This window comes from Eumetopias jubatus, unplaced genomic scaffold (genome assembly GCF_037043125.1).
Source record: "Eumetopias jubatus isolate StellerSeaLion01/CBP00866 unplaced genomic scaffold, mEumJub1_p1.0 scaffold_13, whole genome shotgun sequence".
Taxonomy (NCBI): Eukaryota; Metazoa; Chordata; class Mammalia; order Carnivora; family Otariidae; genus Eumetopias; species Eumetopias jubatus.
Window position 1 is genome coordinate 106,296,500 of NW_028274819.1, and position 18,111 is coordinate 106,314,610.

The following is an 18,111-nucleotide window of genomic DNA, read 5'->3' on the forward strand; positions in this document are numbered from 1 at the left end:
GTAATTCAAATCTGATCTTAGGTAGACCACATCAGTTGAAATTACTGTACACATGGGAATCCTTTGGCAATTTCACTTGGTCGTACAGGACACAGCTCAAAACTGAGCAGCCAGAGTGTGCTACTTCCCCACGGCAGAGTTCTGTTAAATGGAACCCTGATGGGATTATTAAAACTTCCTCCTAAGTGTTTTCTCCCATGCTTAAGAAATGGTTTATCTATCATGCAAGATATAGCCAATGATCATACTTGAAAATAACCAGATTGGGCTATCCAGAAATACGTAAAAAAATTTTTTGAGCTTGATAAAATATATTTAAATTCCTATGTATATCTCAGTTTAGCTGAGGTAAAGGGTAAGCTGATCATGGTAGAGTGCTATTCTCCCTTTCAGAACAGGTTTCCATGTGGCAGTGTGTTTTGGAGTATTACCAGCAACTCTGTGGTTTGAAAGAACTGATGTTGCTCTAAAAAAGTAAACAATTTGTATTTCCATTTTCAGTGACAGGTACTTTCCTTCTTTTGCTTTTATTAGAATTGCTCCTTATTTTTTTCTTTCAATAAAAAGGAAATGAGTTATTTCCAGCCCACGTTCATCTCTGTATTGTTATCTGCTTCCTTTTGTAGTTATTACAGGCTAGAAACTGTCAACCCATCGCTACTTCTCAAGGATTTAATACAGGTGGTTATCAATGGACTGTTTCTCCAACATAAAAGATTATAATAAAGCACATTCATTTTAGCGCATTCATCATAGTTAGGCTTAAGATTAATCCCCTGTATACATCTGCTTTTTAAAAATAAGTCTTCTAAGTGGGAAAGTCAAAGAATCTAGCCCCAGTCTGCAATTCCTACATCATAAGAATTCTACCTCTGCTTTATTACCTAAGGTGGAGATTTTGTCAAGAAGTGATCATCAACAATCACAGTTTTACCATGTTTTACACTAACACTCTACACTCCACACAGCGCTTACAGTTAAAGATGTTTACACACCTCATCTTTTAAGTAACTAAAAACCATTGTCCAAAGGGTATTATTACACGGATGAGAGTCGTGTGGCTGAGGTACTGGGTGTAATTATCTCTGCTTACCACCTATGTAGCCAGAGGCTTGACTGCCGCAGGATGGAACGGTTGTGAGGAGGCGCAGATAGGCCTCAAGAGGTCTTTGTATAATTTTCTATGAATTATAAAGGATTCTCATACAAATACATGGTGAGCACATGTCAAACTGGTTCAAAGAGGACGTGAGAAACTACTACCCGCAGGCACGCATATGCACACGTGGTGGAAAAGAGTGCGGAAGGGAACTGCTCAGGCCGCCGTAGGATGATGCCCTACAAGGCAAGACACCGTAACTCTGTTGCCTTTTCTACCAAAAAGAAAATAAGTAAGAGATGAGCATGGCTGCATTCCAAGAAGGCTTAGTGACATAAAACAGGTGTTGGGCTTGATCTGACCTATAGGACATAGTTCGCTAATGCCCCATCTTAGAAGATCAGGTGATCCTCGGTGCCCAGGTAGACAGTCCTCTAAGTATCACTTTAAAGTGACCTGCTGTAGTCTTTTTGCTTTATTTCCAAGTTTTAGATAATTTTTTAAACAGTATCCAGGCCTTCAAACAATAAACCCCATGCTTTTCCCTCACTGCAAAGGAGACCTTACCTTGCTATCTCTCTGAGGTGTACTCAGTCTTTGGAGTTAAGAAACAAAGTAAGACTCTATTAAAGATAGGACATTAAAATAAAGCCATTAAGAAGAGTGTCTTTCTCAGTTTTCTCAGTCTTTGGTTTGCTTGGTTTGGGAAAATAGTCTGAGAACTACCTACCTATCCCTTTTTCACTGCCTTAAGGAATCCTCATTAGGACCAATGGGAAGCCTAAGGCTGATGAGAAATCACTGAGGCCTTTCAAAATACGTGATGGCAGACACTCCCAAGATGGAGGAGCGCCCATCTGGAGGCTTGGTCATGACGGTGTCACATGACTCAAGGGGATAGAGATCATATACCACCTATAGGATCTCAGCACTTGTATTTCAAAAACGACCTACCTACAAGATCTAAGACCAGCAGAGCAACCTGACTTTAGCTCATTCAAAAGCTATTTCATTCAAGGTATGTTTTAAAAAGATGACAAGTTGAACAATCCTTTTTAATACAGTGGAAATTATCTGCTCTCTCCGGAAAACAGGTATGTACTGATTTCTGTTAAGTTGGAGTAAAGAGACAGGCTCAGTATATAGGCCTATATTGAGCTCATGCAGTCTCATCCATAACAGGAGACTGCCACAGAGCAAGATGCTGGAAGCATATTCTTTTAAGATCAGGTTTTGCTCAACTCAAGGATTTATTATATACCTATTGTGGGATAAATACCGCGATAAGACACTGCAGTTACAAAGCTGAACACGACCCAGTTCTTATTCTTAAAAACTTAGTCTATCAGGGGACACATGTAATAAGTGCTGCACCTTAGAAAGCTATACAACACCTTATGGAGGAAATGCTATAAAGGGCAGTCCGAGGCAGAGGCCTTGGGCAGATGAGGGAGAGAGAGAGAGACTACTGGGTGAATCAAGCTGCAGGGTCATGGTTTCAGCAACGGCTCAGAGACGAGGGAAGCAGAAAGGCACAATGGCTCTGCTTAATTTTATAACATCAAACCAAGTCTAAAAATTAAAAGACAAATAAGACATTCCGGATAAGATGGGCAGATGAGAGTCAGAAGGAAAGAGGAATGAAGTCACTGACTAGATGATTTCTTACTAACAGTTTCTGCAGAAGTAACGCCTCTCACGACAGAGATCTTTCCCATCCACTTCGCTCCTCAACGGCCTCTGGTAGATTTCAATGATCTTTTAACCCCGTTTCTGTTCTGAAATAACCACTCTGTGTCTGCAAGTGATCATGTCTTCCTCCTGCCAGCTGGTTTTCTAATTTTTAAGTTTCTAGAAACTTATAAACAAAAGAAAATCTGATAAAAACAACTTGATATCATGTGATGTGTTGACACATGAAAGGAATCCTGTTGTTGCTTAACCAAGACCATATTTCTATTCTTAAATATTTCTCTAATAGGAAACAAAGTTTGTGTATAATGTTTGAATACCTTTGAATAGTTTACACTTAGAATAAAGTTTCATGTACTATTTTTAGAAATGTACATACAACACATTATTTCTATTTTTTAATTTAGAGAGTGATAAGTTAGCCTATAAATAAGAAGTCCATCTAACAAATTCTGATCCAAAGTGTGGTTGACCACAGCATTTCAGGGAGTTCAAGAGCAGGACACCAATTAAAATAGTTGTAAAAAAGAAGAAAAAGATGGGAAAACATACAATGAATCTAAGTTCCCCCTTAGAAAACGATTTTTTAAGCAAAATGTAATTGTTCTGATAAATGCTAAATGACTACGATAGAAACCACATGGATGACCATATTTAAAGTTATAAAGAAAATAAGAAAACTGTCCTTTAAGACAAAAATTAGACTATTTCACAGTGAAAGTTAGGTAAGAGGTTTTCAAAATTCTTAGAATCGTTCACTTGAAAAACTAATTCAGCAGTTCTGAATTACTTATGTAACTACAGGTTGGTTTTATTTGTGAAAACCAAATACAATATTAAGTGTTAGCAGGTAACCAACAATTATATATACTGTTATGCCAAAGGAAGCTGCCTTTCTTGATGGCAAAATGCAGAGAAATGTTAACTAAAATTATACAGCATTGAAAAGGAACCCACCATTATTCCCTCGGATTTTAACCAACTGTCAGGAAGAAAACCATTGGGAGTTATAGAATAAAACCAATGAACCATCATAATACAGAATCTTTCAAAATGCAACGTAAGAGCGAAATCCAGCCCTTCTTGAAACGTTTAGAACACTGTTAGAAGACCAGTCTTCTCAGGCAGTAATGCGCCAGAAAGCTAACCTCAAAGTAAGGATTACTGTGGTGACTTTAAACCATGTCTGCAAGTTCTCTGACACCCTCTCTTCAAATGATGGGCCAGACTCCGTGCCTCACTGTTCATGAAAAGAAGAGGCAGAAGTGATAGTGTGTGACTTCCAGAACTAAGTCACTGCTTCTGCCTGGCCCCTCAGCTCCCTCGCGGGTGCTGGCTCTTGGAAACCAGCCCCCAGCTATGGGGAAGTCCAGACACTTTTCACTGAATCAAAATTCTGAAATATTTATTTAGAAGGCAGTCATAGTCTTTGAAATTAAGCGGTTTACTGAGCGATTAGTTTTGTCCATTATATTCCTAATTTCTCTAGTTTCAGTCTGACCATGTAACTTGTAGTAAGAAGATATGGGTTCTAATACATATTTTCTAATTTGTTCTATGGCTCTAGATAAGCCATTTTAGATCTCTGCCTTCACCCAATCTAACAGGGAAAATAATACCTTTTTTTAACCTAACTTACACATAATTAGGCATAAGATTTAGGTGAAAATATCTTGCTAAAGTTGCTAAACAAACATAAGGTAAAATATGTAAGGTTCTATAATACTAAGTATTTTCTAATATTTGATTTGCTTTTTATAAGTTAACCAAAATAAAGACTGCATACTTTGAGAACTACAAAATGCAGTAGTTATGGAAGGTCAATTAAAGTGGTAAGGCTAATCATAATAAACCCCTTCACCAATGTTCTCACGTAATTACATTAAGAAATAATAATTATAAAAATAGGTAAAATTTTGTGAAAATATTCCAATTTATTCTTGCTTAGGAGTTCTTGCCCACATCCACGGCTTGTCTGGCATCGGCCACAGCATCAGGTACTCGAACTGTCATATTGTCCATAGACTTTGTCAAATAGATTTGGCAGCCCAACCGAGATCTGAATAAAAAAGGGAGAAGTATGATTTAGGATCAAGTATGTATCATTCATAAGGCAATGCAGTTAACAGGACATTTTCTTACCCAAAGCAGTGAAGGATTTACTTACCTTTTAAATTTCCATTACATCAAAACACATATACCCAACCCTTTCAAAACTAGAGGCTACATGGAAATGTCAATGTGAAACAGAACACAAAGCACGGTGTGCCGAAGCATTTTCGTCTTCAATCTCTAGCATCTCCTACAACTACTGTGTTTCGGTGAAAGGGCTGATGAGCAATGAAATCATCAGAAGGCCCGACAGTGGAGAAGAGAACAGAGGTTTGAGCAACACCAGGAGAATGATTCGTCAGTCCCCCGGGCTTTGAAACCATATGGACGAGAAAAGAAAGCTACCCTTTGTAAAACTGTTGAAACAAGAAATTTGAAATAAATACATAGACTTAAGTCATCAATTATCAGATGCATATTTTTTGCCACATTTTTACCATCTCTGAAATTAAGATGCGTCTTAAAATCAATGGCTTCACAGCTGCACTGGGAGGCGGCAGTCCCGTCAGAGCTGTGAACTCAGTGTTTGACAGTGTCTTTTCAACTGAGTTGTTGGAAGGGTGTTCATACTCCACGTGGGAATTTAATTATCACTCAAAATAAGTCCAAAAAGACGATGAAAGTTACAAATACAGAAACATACATAGCAGGACATAAATCTGGTATTAGTAAAGCAAATATGTGTCATTGAAGGAACTGTAATACCATTTTTTTCTTCAGAATTACTACCAATTTTATTTATATTTTACTTTTTTAACAGTGATGTACAAAGCTATGTCTAGATAAGTATAAATAGCTCTTTTAATATGCACAAAATGTCTAGTGATAACTTTGTACCAGTATTTCAATCAGCAGTGCTTTTCTCTTTGAGGCACATAAAAACAAATATATTAGTGTTACAGTCAAATTGTCTACACTTTGATGGGATACGGCATGCAGGTCTTGGTTTCATTAATGAATCCATCCAGCATTTACTGAGCATCTAAAGGCACAGCACTGAATGTCAGTGGGTATGCAAAGAACAGCACCTCACTTCCATCGCTGGGTGGGGGGTGCCCGGGATGCGGTAAGGAGGCGGCAGCGGGGTGCAGCCGACCAGCCAGTGGGCCAGAATCCAGCACTGCACATGGCACATTCACAGGCAGCTTTCCTAACCTAATCCTAAAGATGAAGAATAAGCAGGTTCCTCATAGGACTGCTGTGGGAATGACCTACCAATATCAGTATGAAGGAGGGAACTTTCAAATAGAAGAGATGAGACACATTCACAGATAATTAACATGTGAGATCGTGACCAATGCCACAGAGAGAGAAAGCCAGAAGGTCTGAGAAGAAAGAAGCACGCACGCACTTCTGGCCAGGGGAGATGGTACTTAGAATGGGCTTTAACAAAGGGGGAGGATGTAGTATTTAATAAAAGATAAAGGAGGAAGGCATGTGAGGCAAAGGTAACAGGGATTCAGGGCATATCTGAGGCAACAGGGGTCTTGCGCTTGGCTTGGCTACTATGCAGGGAGGGTGATGAGCTAGAATGGCCATGAGACCACACACAGCTTTGAACACCAATGAAAGAGTGATAACGAGGGACCACTGGGAAGTTTTTGAGCAAGGGAGTACGTATGACCATAGGAAATACTGACTTCTGACAGGAAAAAAACCCCTTCTACCAGTAATTCCTATTTGCTCGTTACAAATAGCCCTGACAGTACTCAATTATGCCTTTAGCTCTGTCGCAGGACAGAGAATGTGGCAAGCCAATTTAGACAATTCATGAGGACTGTGGCAAGTTCTAGGGAGACTGCTGGCTGTTCCTGGTGTTCCCATCAAGACAAGATAATGCCAGTACGGCACTTTTAATGGAGTAAGCGAGACAGAGATGGAGACGCAGCTGCTGGTGAAGGGGCCGCTTACAGCAAGCGCAGACGGAGAACAGGAAACGTGTTACGGGAACCCAGGGACAGCGGCTCCAGGGAGACAAGGCGGTTGTGCCCTGCGGCTCTGTTCTCCCCTCCCCCCTCCACCTCCTTGCTCGACGTCCACCCCAGGGAGAAAGTGTCTATACCTGCAGACCAGGAGACAGACCACAAGGCGGCCTTGATTTCTCCCGGAGTTCCAAAAAATTCTGACACTGTGCAAACCTGGACGGTATGTTCTCCAGTCCCCTTTGCCATCTATACCCGACAGTGGAAATACACGGGGGGGGGGGGGGGGGGAGGGAGTACTTTACTCCTAAGGGTTGGTTTTCAATTCAGCGAAGTACAAGATCAACGACTTTGGGGCCCAATATAACTGATTCACATCAAGGCTCTGTCATTCTCTAGCTGTGTGGCCTTAAGCAAATCTCATAATTAAACCTTATTTTTCTACCTACAAAATGGTGATGATACTGCCTAACCCTGAAGGTTAGAAATAATCACTGTCAAGTACCTAGGCATGACAGTAAGTATCCAGCACATAAATTGATATTTTTATCATTACAATGCTAAAAACTATTTAACGAATGCTTTCTCCACCAGACACTGTTCTAAGAGCTTCCCACGACAACCCAATGAGGCAGGTACTATTGTTATCCTCATCTGACAATTACAGAAACCGAGGCCTCTATGTACAGTACCCCTGGAAATTGGTAGCACCAGGCAATGACTATCATCAAACACTGATTCACAGGTAAATTCCTGAATTTCTCCGTCTATCAACCATTAATTTCACAACTAGTTGGTGATGCCCTATGGTGAATCAGGCCCTGGAGATACAGGAAAAAAGTGACCAGTAACCACTATAATAAGTGCCGTGTGAGCCCGTGTATCACCAGTCCATTAGTAACCAAGGTGAAGAATACTCTATAATAAACATTAAACAAAGGTGTTTTATCTTAAAAATTGAAGACATTTACATAGCACTTAACTTTAAAATACCTGTAGGAACCAAAAGACACAATTTCCTTGTATCTTTGTTTTGGAAGTATATGGTACCCCAGAAATCATTTAGATGTGGTTACTGGCTTTGAGCAAAATTATTTTCATTCCAGATGTGCCCCAGTGTTTTATAAATGCTCCGTGTTTTATAAGTGCTCCCTGCAAGAAGCACTGTTCTCTTTCCCCACAACAGTCATTGGGTGCATTCTGTGTGCTACTCCTACCAAAAACAGGTGTCGACAGAGAATGTGGCACCGGAAGATGGGACGGGGGCATGGGGACGTGGAAGCTACAGTCCACTTTGCTCTGCAGCCTAAAGAGACCCTGTTTTCCCAGGTTCTCCTGCAGGGGTATCAGTCTCACTGCCACCAATGGGGAAATGAACCACAAAAGGGAATAAAATGATTCTTCACCTCTAAATAAATACTAATGACCTAAACATTTTTGTGAGGATTAAATAAGATGATTGATGTTAAGGATTTAACAAAACTATGATTATATAATATATATAATATCAAGCTATTGTTATTACTATTATTTTTAATTTCTTAAACAACTATTTTTCATGAGGGTCACCAAATTATGGTCAAACACCAAAGCCAACCTTAATTAAGTCCTCATGATCTTGCCCCCTTGAAATAGTAACTCAACTAGCTACCTCCTCTAACTCCAACCAAGACAGGTAATTTTTAAAAAATAAAGTATCACTCAATATCACTTGTTACTATAAATCTTACTACTTTTAAGAGTATTCTACCTATTATTAGTATCAAGAATAAGCTCTGATTAAATTACTATTAAGGTACACTTAGAAACAGAACTATTCATTTTAATATAGTTACTATTATATATGAAGTTTCTTTAAAAATTCCTTCAAGTAGCTAAAACTTCCCAGGATAATTTCATCCAATTATCAAATCTGTCCTTCAAGAACACCATAAAAAGCATTAAATTGAATCCCAACTCATTAAATTGTGATAAATATTAATCCCTAGAATAAAAATAGACTAAAGATTAGGATCTAGAACTTACACCTTCTATACCTTCAATGGATTTTTTTTTTTTTTTACTTTAGCAGAAAGTTTCATAAAGGTGAAAATTGCAGTGAGAAGAAAAAAAAAAGTCCCATATTTGATATTCAAAGTTTGTGACTGTTACTATCTGTGCCAGGAGATCACTCTTCCATGCGTGGGTTTGGTCTCAGATACGAACTACTCAAAACTTTATCTTCCCAAATTATTAGTATAGCTGAAGTGGTCCTAAAATCTTACCTATCTGTTAGTCCATACGCCAGATCGAGCATGTCATTCTCCTCATCAGTGACTGCTTCTAACTTCTCAAATATGTGCTCTTCAAAGATGAGGTGACAGGTGGAGCAGGCCAAGGTTCCCTCACATGCACCTACGAAAGTAACACACATTGAACACACTCCCCCTACATTAAACACAATTCAAATCTAGTTTGAACTAATTATTTCTAAATTTTAGAATCAGCATTAGCATACAGAAATGATAAGACTTTACTTCTGAATAATAATGAGATTTTGGGAAAACCCCCCCACCCCTCCTGCCCTGAGCACACACACAATTTGAAATCACTTTCATATATGGTTTCAAAAAGGTTCTGAGCTAAGTGCTGTGAAGGGAAACACAAAAATACACAATCCTAGTACCAAAGAGCTTACAAGTTAATAAACTCAGACATGCACGCATATAACAATATATGCACTTTTAAACTTACATAATAATAATTTATATAATAGCATAAGTTATTTACCTTTATTCTGGAGAGCTGAACACAACTGATGAAGCCTTGTGGTGTATGAGAGGAATTAGAAAGCAACCAAACCTATGTCTAAATCAAATTAAATATTTCTCCCTCTCGATCTCTCCTCATAATCCAGATAGAATCAAGTAAGTCATTTAAGAATTATATTGGTTTTAAAACAATGAGATAAGACTATTTCTCCTGTCCTGTTTTTTAAGTTTTTAATTTGACAGTTATTTTCTGAGTGCCTATTATATGCCAGGCACTGTGAAAGGGGAACTGAGAAGTCGAGTCCAACCAAACCATGACTGGATCTGCTCCACATCTCTGTCCCAGGGGTTACCTAGCCTCTGCTTGAAAACCTCCTGACAAAGCTACAGTGTCAGCCAGCCAGTTCCGCCCTGGGCTTCTGCCCAGCGAAGCCTGTCACACTGTAACTTCTAGCTACTGATCCAAGTCTAGCCCACAGAGTTCAGGCCTTCTTCTTCCCCCCACCCACCCCGCTGTGCATCGTGATTTGCTATGTGTACCCAACGTGAAAGGATCCCCCCCACCTAATTCATTAATACACCCATCACCTCATAGATCTACATTTTTTGTGGTTTTTTGGTGAGAACATTTCAGCTCTACTCTCTTAGCAAATGTCAGTTATCAGTTGTTATCAGTTATAGTCACCATGTTACAATTAAATCCTCGGACCTTATTCATTTACAGCTGCAAGTCTGTATCCTTTTACCAACCTCTCCCTATTTCCCCACCTCCTGGCAACCACTTTTCTACTCTGTTACTGTGAGAATTTTATTAACAGTTTATTTAGTGAATCTTTCTTCTAAACAATAGCTTTTCATATATTTGAGACAAATGTCCCTCTCCAGGCTGAGCATACCTAGCTACTTCAAGTTTGTCTTACATAAAAACAGCTCTAAATCCCATCCCCCAGTCTGGTTAAGCTTGTCTTTCAGAAATGGGAGTCCAAAGAAGGATCTGACAAAACAGAATTACACAGAATCATGTTCTGGTTAAATTCCACCTGAAAAAAGTTATTCTGGCTTGTTTTTTAAATAATTTTTAAGTTATTTAAACACTCCTAGAGTCCTAGGAGTAACTTCAGTTTGATGTAGATTCTCTTTTGGTCAATCAACAATACATAAAACATATAACTGTTATCAATAACGAGTAACCTGCTTAATTTTCCTCCGAATGAATTAATCATTTTAACAAGAGTTGTTTTGTCATTCACTTTATTATCTAAAAAAAAAAAAAAATCAAGAAAGAAATGAGAGACTTCCCATTTTTACCAAATCTAATTCAAAGCAGTAACAGGATTAAGTAGAGAGAGACCATATGGTGAAGTACAGGAGTTACAGATGGGCTCTGGAGCCAGACTCCCAGGCTTCAATTCCAGCATCACCTCGACCTACTTTACCCTCCACACCTCAGTTCCCTCCCTAGTAACTATACCAGCCTCACATGGTAGTTGCAAGAATTACATATGAGTGTTTACTTAACATAGGTACTTGCAACCATGATATATAGGTAGTAAGCCCGATACAAGTGTATTATTGTTGTTATTAATCATTTATTAGTATTGTTATGTGTTAATACTATTAGTTGGAAGTTGTAAGGAATCTTAAAGTAATTCAACCTTCTTTTTAAATACAACAGGAATTAAACCCAAGAAGTTAAATAAACTAAAGGTCATACTGCTAATTAGAGATGAGTCACAGCTTCAATTAAGTTTCCCAATGTTGAAGGTAACTAGTTCCTGCCACTCCATAATCGAAGTCACCTTAAATATTAAATATACATAATCTAATAAACATATACATAGGGGCGCCTCAGTGGCTTAGTCAGTTGGGCATCCAGCTCTCGGTTTCAGCTCAGGTAATGATATCAGGGTTGTGGGATCAAGCCCCGCATCAGGCTCCGTGCTCTGCATGGAGTCTGCTTGAGTTTCTCTTTCCCTCTGCCCCTCTTCTCCACATGCTCTCTCTCTCTCAAGTGAAAAAATATATATACACATATACACACACACACACAAATATATACACACACCAACTGGTTATTTGAATAAGTAGCTGACTTTTCTATTTTTGTGTAAATTTGAAACATTTCACACAAAAAGGTAAATGGATATATTTTACTTAAAAGAGAGGGGGGCTTCATATATATATCTCAAGTTCAAAAATTCCTGCACTGAAAGGAAAATTGCTACAGTGTAACCCTGAAGACCCACCACACTGTCTCCTGTATCCCAGACAATTCTCTTAAGGGCCTCCTTTTTTTCTCATCTGTATAATGACTGAGGTAGATGATTTCTAAGGACTTGTGGCTCCAATACGTTATGACCCCACAGAGAAGAACTACAATTTTTTTTTTTAAGATCTTATTTATTTATTTGAGAGAGAGAGAGAGAGCACATGAGACGGGGAAGGGTCAGAGGGAGAAGCAGACTCCCCGCCAAGCAGGGAACCCGATGCAGGACTCGATTCCGGGACTCCAGGATCATGACCTGAGCCTGAGCCAAAGGCAGTCGCTTAACCAACTGAGCCACCCAGGCAGCCAAGAACTACAATTCTTAATGGCTTGTTCAGTAATATTCAATAAACATATACTTATCTTGATTCCTATTTTCATCTCAACGATACCCAGTCGAGACAAACTCAAAACTAAAATGGCAAATCCCTCTAGAGATACTGTAGGACAAAAATCAGGAAATCCAGCCTCCTTTTGTCTTTAAAATGTAAGTCAAACAATCCTTACAAGTTATTTCAAGCAACTTTCTTAATTTAAAAAGCGTATACTTCCCTTCAGAGTTATGTTATTGAAAAAAACTGAATCCTGACAATGGAAGGCTGTGTGTGACAGAAGATTCAAGAAAACAGAAATCACAGTTCCGGGCAGGATGAGGTGTGTGGAGGCTGCAGAAGTGGTGGACCGAGCATGGAAGGTCTCCCATGTTCTCCTAAGGAGCTTGAACTTGCTCCATAAGCCCATTATTCTTCTCCACCTTGTCTCCCGACACACTAGGTAGGTAGCTGACATGCTCAGGTAACCAAACATCTTTCATGGTGGGTTGCCACAGAGATGAGAGTGGCTAGGGGGTTATGGACACCTGTCCCTCCACCTGTCCTCTCCCAGATCCAGCCCCTGGAGAGGTGGTGGTTGTGAACCTTTGCTACAGGTTATGGGAAGCTGCTAAAGGATTTTGAGCAGGAAAATGACGCGGCATGTCTCATTTTGGAGAGATCTCACTGGTGGCTGTGTGTAAAGGATGGACATGAGATGAATAAGACAGAAGCAAAAACCGTAAGATTTCACCAGGGGGAGGGTAAAAAGATGGAAGGAAGTAGAGAGAGCCAAGGAGAGACCCCCTCCCGGAAAGGGAGTCAAAGTAAGAATGTTCCAAATGGTAGAAAGAGAGCCAGAGAGGTGCAATGTGAGAAAAGCCCAGGGAAGAGGAGAGTGCAGACAATATGGTCTCAATCAGCTTGGAATGGAGAGAAAAGTTCATATGCCCAATAAATCCCTCTGGAACAATTTAGGACATTCCTTTTTGCACCACCTGGTCAGATGAAATGAAGAGTTACCAACCATGTTCCAGCTCTTCATATGCTTTCAACTCTCTTCCCTAGGAAACTTGAATTCTTTTAACCTTCTCTTAAAGGTTTTATTTTCATTCTCTAGTATAATTTTCATTGCCCTCTCAGGAAATTTGCCAACTGTTTCCACATCTTGCTTAAGTTGCCAAACTCAGACCTGAAGAGGATTCTAATAAGGATTTGACAAATGTTGAGTATATACAGAAGATTAAACTTTTGGTTCCTACAAGCTAAGTTCCTATTATAATTCTAGTCTTGTGTTTACTCTTTAAATCAATGCACTACATTCATGATCACCCCTTATTTTATGGTCTCTTCCAAACTTTGTCTGCCATAAGCTGTCAACAGGTGTGTTTTCTTATTCTTTGGATTAGGAAGAAATCAAATATAATAGAGACCCTGAGACTCAGAATGAAATCAATTCAGCCAGTATAAGATGGCTAACACTGTACCAAACATACAGTCATATTGTGCTTGCTCTAAGTGTCGCTTTTGAAAAAAATTCTGCAGCAAAGATTCACAAGACCTCATAAATCACTTATTAGAAGAAACAATCCTACAAAACCCCCAAAATAATAAAATAATCTGAGCAGTATTTTTTTTTGAGATTTATCCTATATGTACTACTTAAAAAAAAAAAAAAACCCACAGGAAAACTTATAGAAAATAGTGAAGACATGTCTGAAAAAAGTACTTAGGAGGAAAAAATAGATTTTTTTAAAAAGCCTAAAACTGTGAGAAGAACAAGAGGCTATTTTAGAAAAAAGGTTACTCCTTTTTTTTTTGTTCTTTTTTCATCTCATAAAAAATTATTTCTTAATGGCAATTCCTTCCAATTTAATAGGTTCCTGGTCTTACAGTTAAAGGTAGTCCTCCAAATAGTAAGCACCTGACTTTTGCCCTTTTGGGATATAGTAGTATGAATTTTAACACATCTTTAGTTTGTATAACCACCACCACAATCACAATACAGAACAATGTCATCACCCCAAAAAATTCCCTTGGGCTGCTCCTTTGGGGTCACACCCTCCCCCATCCCTAAACCCTGGTAACCACTGATCTGGTCTCCAACCTACAGTTTAGTCTTTTCAGAATGTTGTATAAATATAAACATACAGTATGTAGCCTTTTTAGACTGGCTTCTTTCACTCAGCATAATGCCTGTGAGATTCATCTAAGTGGTCTCGTGCACCCACAACTCATTCCTCCTTACTGCTCCCTCTGACCCTGTGGCCAACTCCCGGTGCACACTCCCAAGGGTACCAAGAGTGAACTTATGCATATGACTAGTAAGCATGCACACAAAGCCAGCCTGAATCTGCGGGCCTGGGGGAGATTGCCCTTGGAAAAGTAAAAGGGAAGTTGTCAGCACACAACCTGGCGCTGCAGAATCCACGAGAAGGCACATAAACTTAAGAATGTGCCACAAGAGGGAGCAAGCATGCAGGTAAATCCACTGAAGGCCCAAGAAAGCCTCAGAATCCCTAGCAGGGCTGACAAAAATTTCCCTCCCAAAGTTGGTCAGTGAAGACTAGAGGAGGTGACTACCTGCAGATGTGAAGACAGCAAAACGAGACTTTGAGGACCGTGAAAAATCAAGGAAACATGACACCACCAAGAGAACACAATAATCTTCTAGTAACTGACCCCAAAGAAAAGAACATCTGCTATTTACCTGATAAAGAATTCCAAACAGAATAGTTTCAAGGAAACTCAATGAGCTATGAAAAAACCCAGAAAGACAATTCAATGAAATCAGGAAAACGATGCATGAACAACATGGTAAGTTTAACAAAGAGCTAGAAATCATGAAAGAGAACCAAACAGAAATTTTGGAGCTGAAGAGCACAATGAATGAAATGGAAAATGCAATAGAGACCATTCACACCACAATGGACCAGGCAGAAGGAAGAATCCGTGAATCGGAAGACAGGACCTTTGAAATTTTCCAGTCAGAAGGAAAAAAGAAAAAAAGAATGGAAAAGAGTAAGAAAGCCTATGTGATCTACTGGTGTTTTGACCATCGAAACAATCCATGAATTCCTAGAGTCCCAGATGGAGAATAAAGAGAGAAGACAGCAAAAAGCTTATTTGAAGAATGGCTAAGAATTTCCAAAATCTGGTAGAGATTTGGACATGCAAATTCATGAAGCTCAAAAGTCCCCAAACAAACTCAACTTGAAGAGATCTTCTTCAAGACAGATTATAATAAAACTGCCAAAAACCAAAGACAAAAGGAATCTTAAAAGCAGCAAGAGAAAAGCTTGTAATTTACAAGGGAATCCCCATAAGGCTATCAGTGGATTTCTCAGCAGAAACCTTATAGGCCAGAAATACCGGGATGACATATACGACGTGCTGACAGGAAAAACTCCAACCAAAAATACTGACAAAGTTGTCTTTCAGAAATGAAAGAGAGACAAAGACTTTCCCAAACAAAAGCTCTAAAATAAAATCTTTAAAAATAACAATAATAATAAAATACACTTAGGTGAACATTTCAAATTAAACTTTTTACATTACTATCTCCACCTTTCAAATAATCAAAAATACTTAGCATAGATGACAATTGGACTTAAGGACACATTACAGCCACACTGGTATTAGCCCCTGGTGCCAGCATTTTATCTGTCATCCTTGCCTGGTTATACAGCAATTTTCATGAACTTAAAGGTATGCACACTTTAGTGCTGCTTTTATTTTGTCGGCACTCTGGCTAATGATTAAGAGTTCTCTTAAATTAACAGTAACACGTATCATGACAGGTTTTTGGCTTTCTTCATAGCTTTTCGTCACATCTTCTATTCCAAAATAACTGATTTTCAGATGCATTTTTCAGCATTAGCACTTAATGAATGCTTGGCTGAAACTGTTATAGGCTTTAAAAATATTAAATTATAACAATTTAAAATATCAGCACTATAGGCAACAAAATCATACCGACATTCAGATTTCTATGAACAGCAGTCTACATGATAGTGACTAAGGATGGCATCACTTTAGCTACAATAACAAATGTAAAATTTACAGTTCACACAGCCTATCACCTGGAAACTATGGGATTCGTGAGAAACTTTCAGTTTTCACAGTACTTCTGATTTTGCTAAGACCCTTAATACTGTTCATCTGCAAAATTTCAAATTCACACAATTTAAAAATTATCTTAAGAATAAGAAAGTATGGTTATTGGCTAATCTCAAGGTTGGTAATAAATAAAATTTCTGAGTTTGGTTTTTGTTTTTTAAGGGGGTGAGGGAGAGGGAGAGAGAATCTTAAGCAGGCTCTAGGCCCAGGCTCGATCCCACGATCCTGAGATCATGACCTGAGCTGAAATCAAGAGTTGGACACAACCGAATGAGTCACCCCGGCACCCCCGGATTGAGTTGTTTTTTTTTTTAACAAAACTAGTATTAAGTTCTTATGCAAATGCTCAGAAATTCTTGCCATAATATTAATTCCCAGAGAAAGATATCTACAGACTATTGCTCCTTTCCCTTCACATAATTTGAGTGTTTGCCAACAGGAAAAAGATCATTTTGCATACATGTGTGCACATGTGTATCTTATATTATTTTGTAGAGATATGATGCTAACAAGGAAGACTGCCCACCTCGACCTAATCCCTTTCCCTCAAAAGTCCAGAGAATAACTCTATTATATATTAAAAATATGAAACCATATATAAGTATAAAATCTAATTTTCTAGAGTCAAGTTTGATCTAGCATAGCCAGTAATACAGTATAATAAGGAGTCAATAAACATAATCAGAATACATACAGATTTATGTGAACATTATCAGGATCTTCCAATTTGAATAATTTCCCTCAAAAGGGACATGCAGGAAATAAATGATACAGCGGGAAAAACCCAAGGTCTGAGATAATAAACTAGGTGAATTTGATCAGAGAGGTATAACTGCCCCCTAGTGATGGAATATAATAATACACTCTGAAAACTTAAAAAATCCTCCGAAAGATCTAGATCAATAACTGGAAATAAGTAAAAAAAAAAAAAAAAAAGTTGGAAATAAGCATGCTTTTAAGTTGCTTCCAAAATTTACTACTTTTTTTCCTTTTTACTCATTACTTCGTACACAGAGAGGAATAAAACAGGAATGATTTTATCGTCCATCACAGTCTTTGAGGAGGAAGCAAATGAAGGAATATATAATGAACATATTGTGATAAATGCAATGAAAGAAACAGGATGCTGTGATGGAGACTAAAGGGCTCAGGGCAGTGAGAGACTGGGTGGTTGGGCAAAGTGTCACTGAGGAAGTAACACATAACCTGAGCCTAGGCATATGAAAATCCCGTGTACAGGAGAAAGGAGAGAGGAGGTGTCCCAGGCAGAGAAACATGTGAAGTGTATATGAAGTCTCAAAGTAAAAATTCTGGGTGAGGTCAGCTCTTGAGAAAAGGCCAGTGGGGTCAAAATGAGAGAAAGAATGGTGAGAAATTTGGTAGAAGAAGGGCAGTGGGGCCTCTTAGGCTGGGGTAAGGAATGTGATTTGTATCCTAAGTGACACGGGAGGTTACTCATGCTTTTCAATCAAGGGACATGCTTGATGTGTGTTAATGACAAATCACCCCAAGTGTGGGGCTCAAGAGCGGGAGCAGGTCCACACAGTTCCCAGCGGGCAGCGGCTGGCCAGCCCCAAGCGGTGACTGCAGGGATGCGGGGAGACATATTTTGGAGGCACAGCTGACAGGAGCTGCTGATGGCACTGGAGGTGGGGGGTAGGGGAGAAGGAAGAAAAGTCAAAGACACTTTCCAGTTTTGGGCTCGAACAGCTGAGCGCTGCTCCTTGGTGGCAGGAGAGACCCGAGGAAGAACTAGTTTCAGTGGCGAAAAAAAAGATCAAATGCTATTTAGGTATGTTGACTTTAAAAGGCCTGTGCAATTTCCAAGAAGAGAAGTAAA

General features: G+C 39.0%; 1 protein-coding gene across 1 annotated transcript in view; it reads right to left on the reverse strand.

Moving 5' to 3' along the window:
* Nucleotides 1-3,577: 3,577 nt before the first annotated feature.
* Nucleotides 3,578-18,111, reverse strand: part of FDX1 (ferredoxin 1) — a 29,623-nt gene continuing 15,089 nt past the window's right edge. Inside the window, exons 3-4 of the mRNA XM_028105789.2 lie at nucleotides 9,090-9,219; nucleotides 3,578-4,850 (exon numbers count right to left, since the gene is read on the reverse strand). Coding sequence (XP_027961590.1) covers nucleotides 4,736-4,850; nucleotides 9,090-9,219 — 245 coding nt within the window. The 3' untranslated portion in view covers nucleotides 3,578-4,735. The remainder of the gene's footprint in view (nucleotides 4,851-9,089; nucleotides 9,220-18,111) is intronic.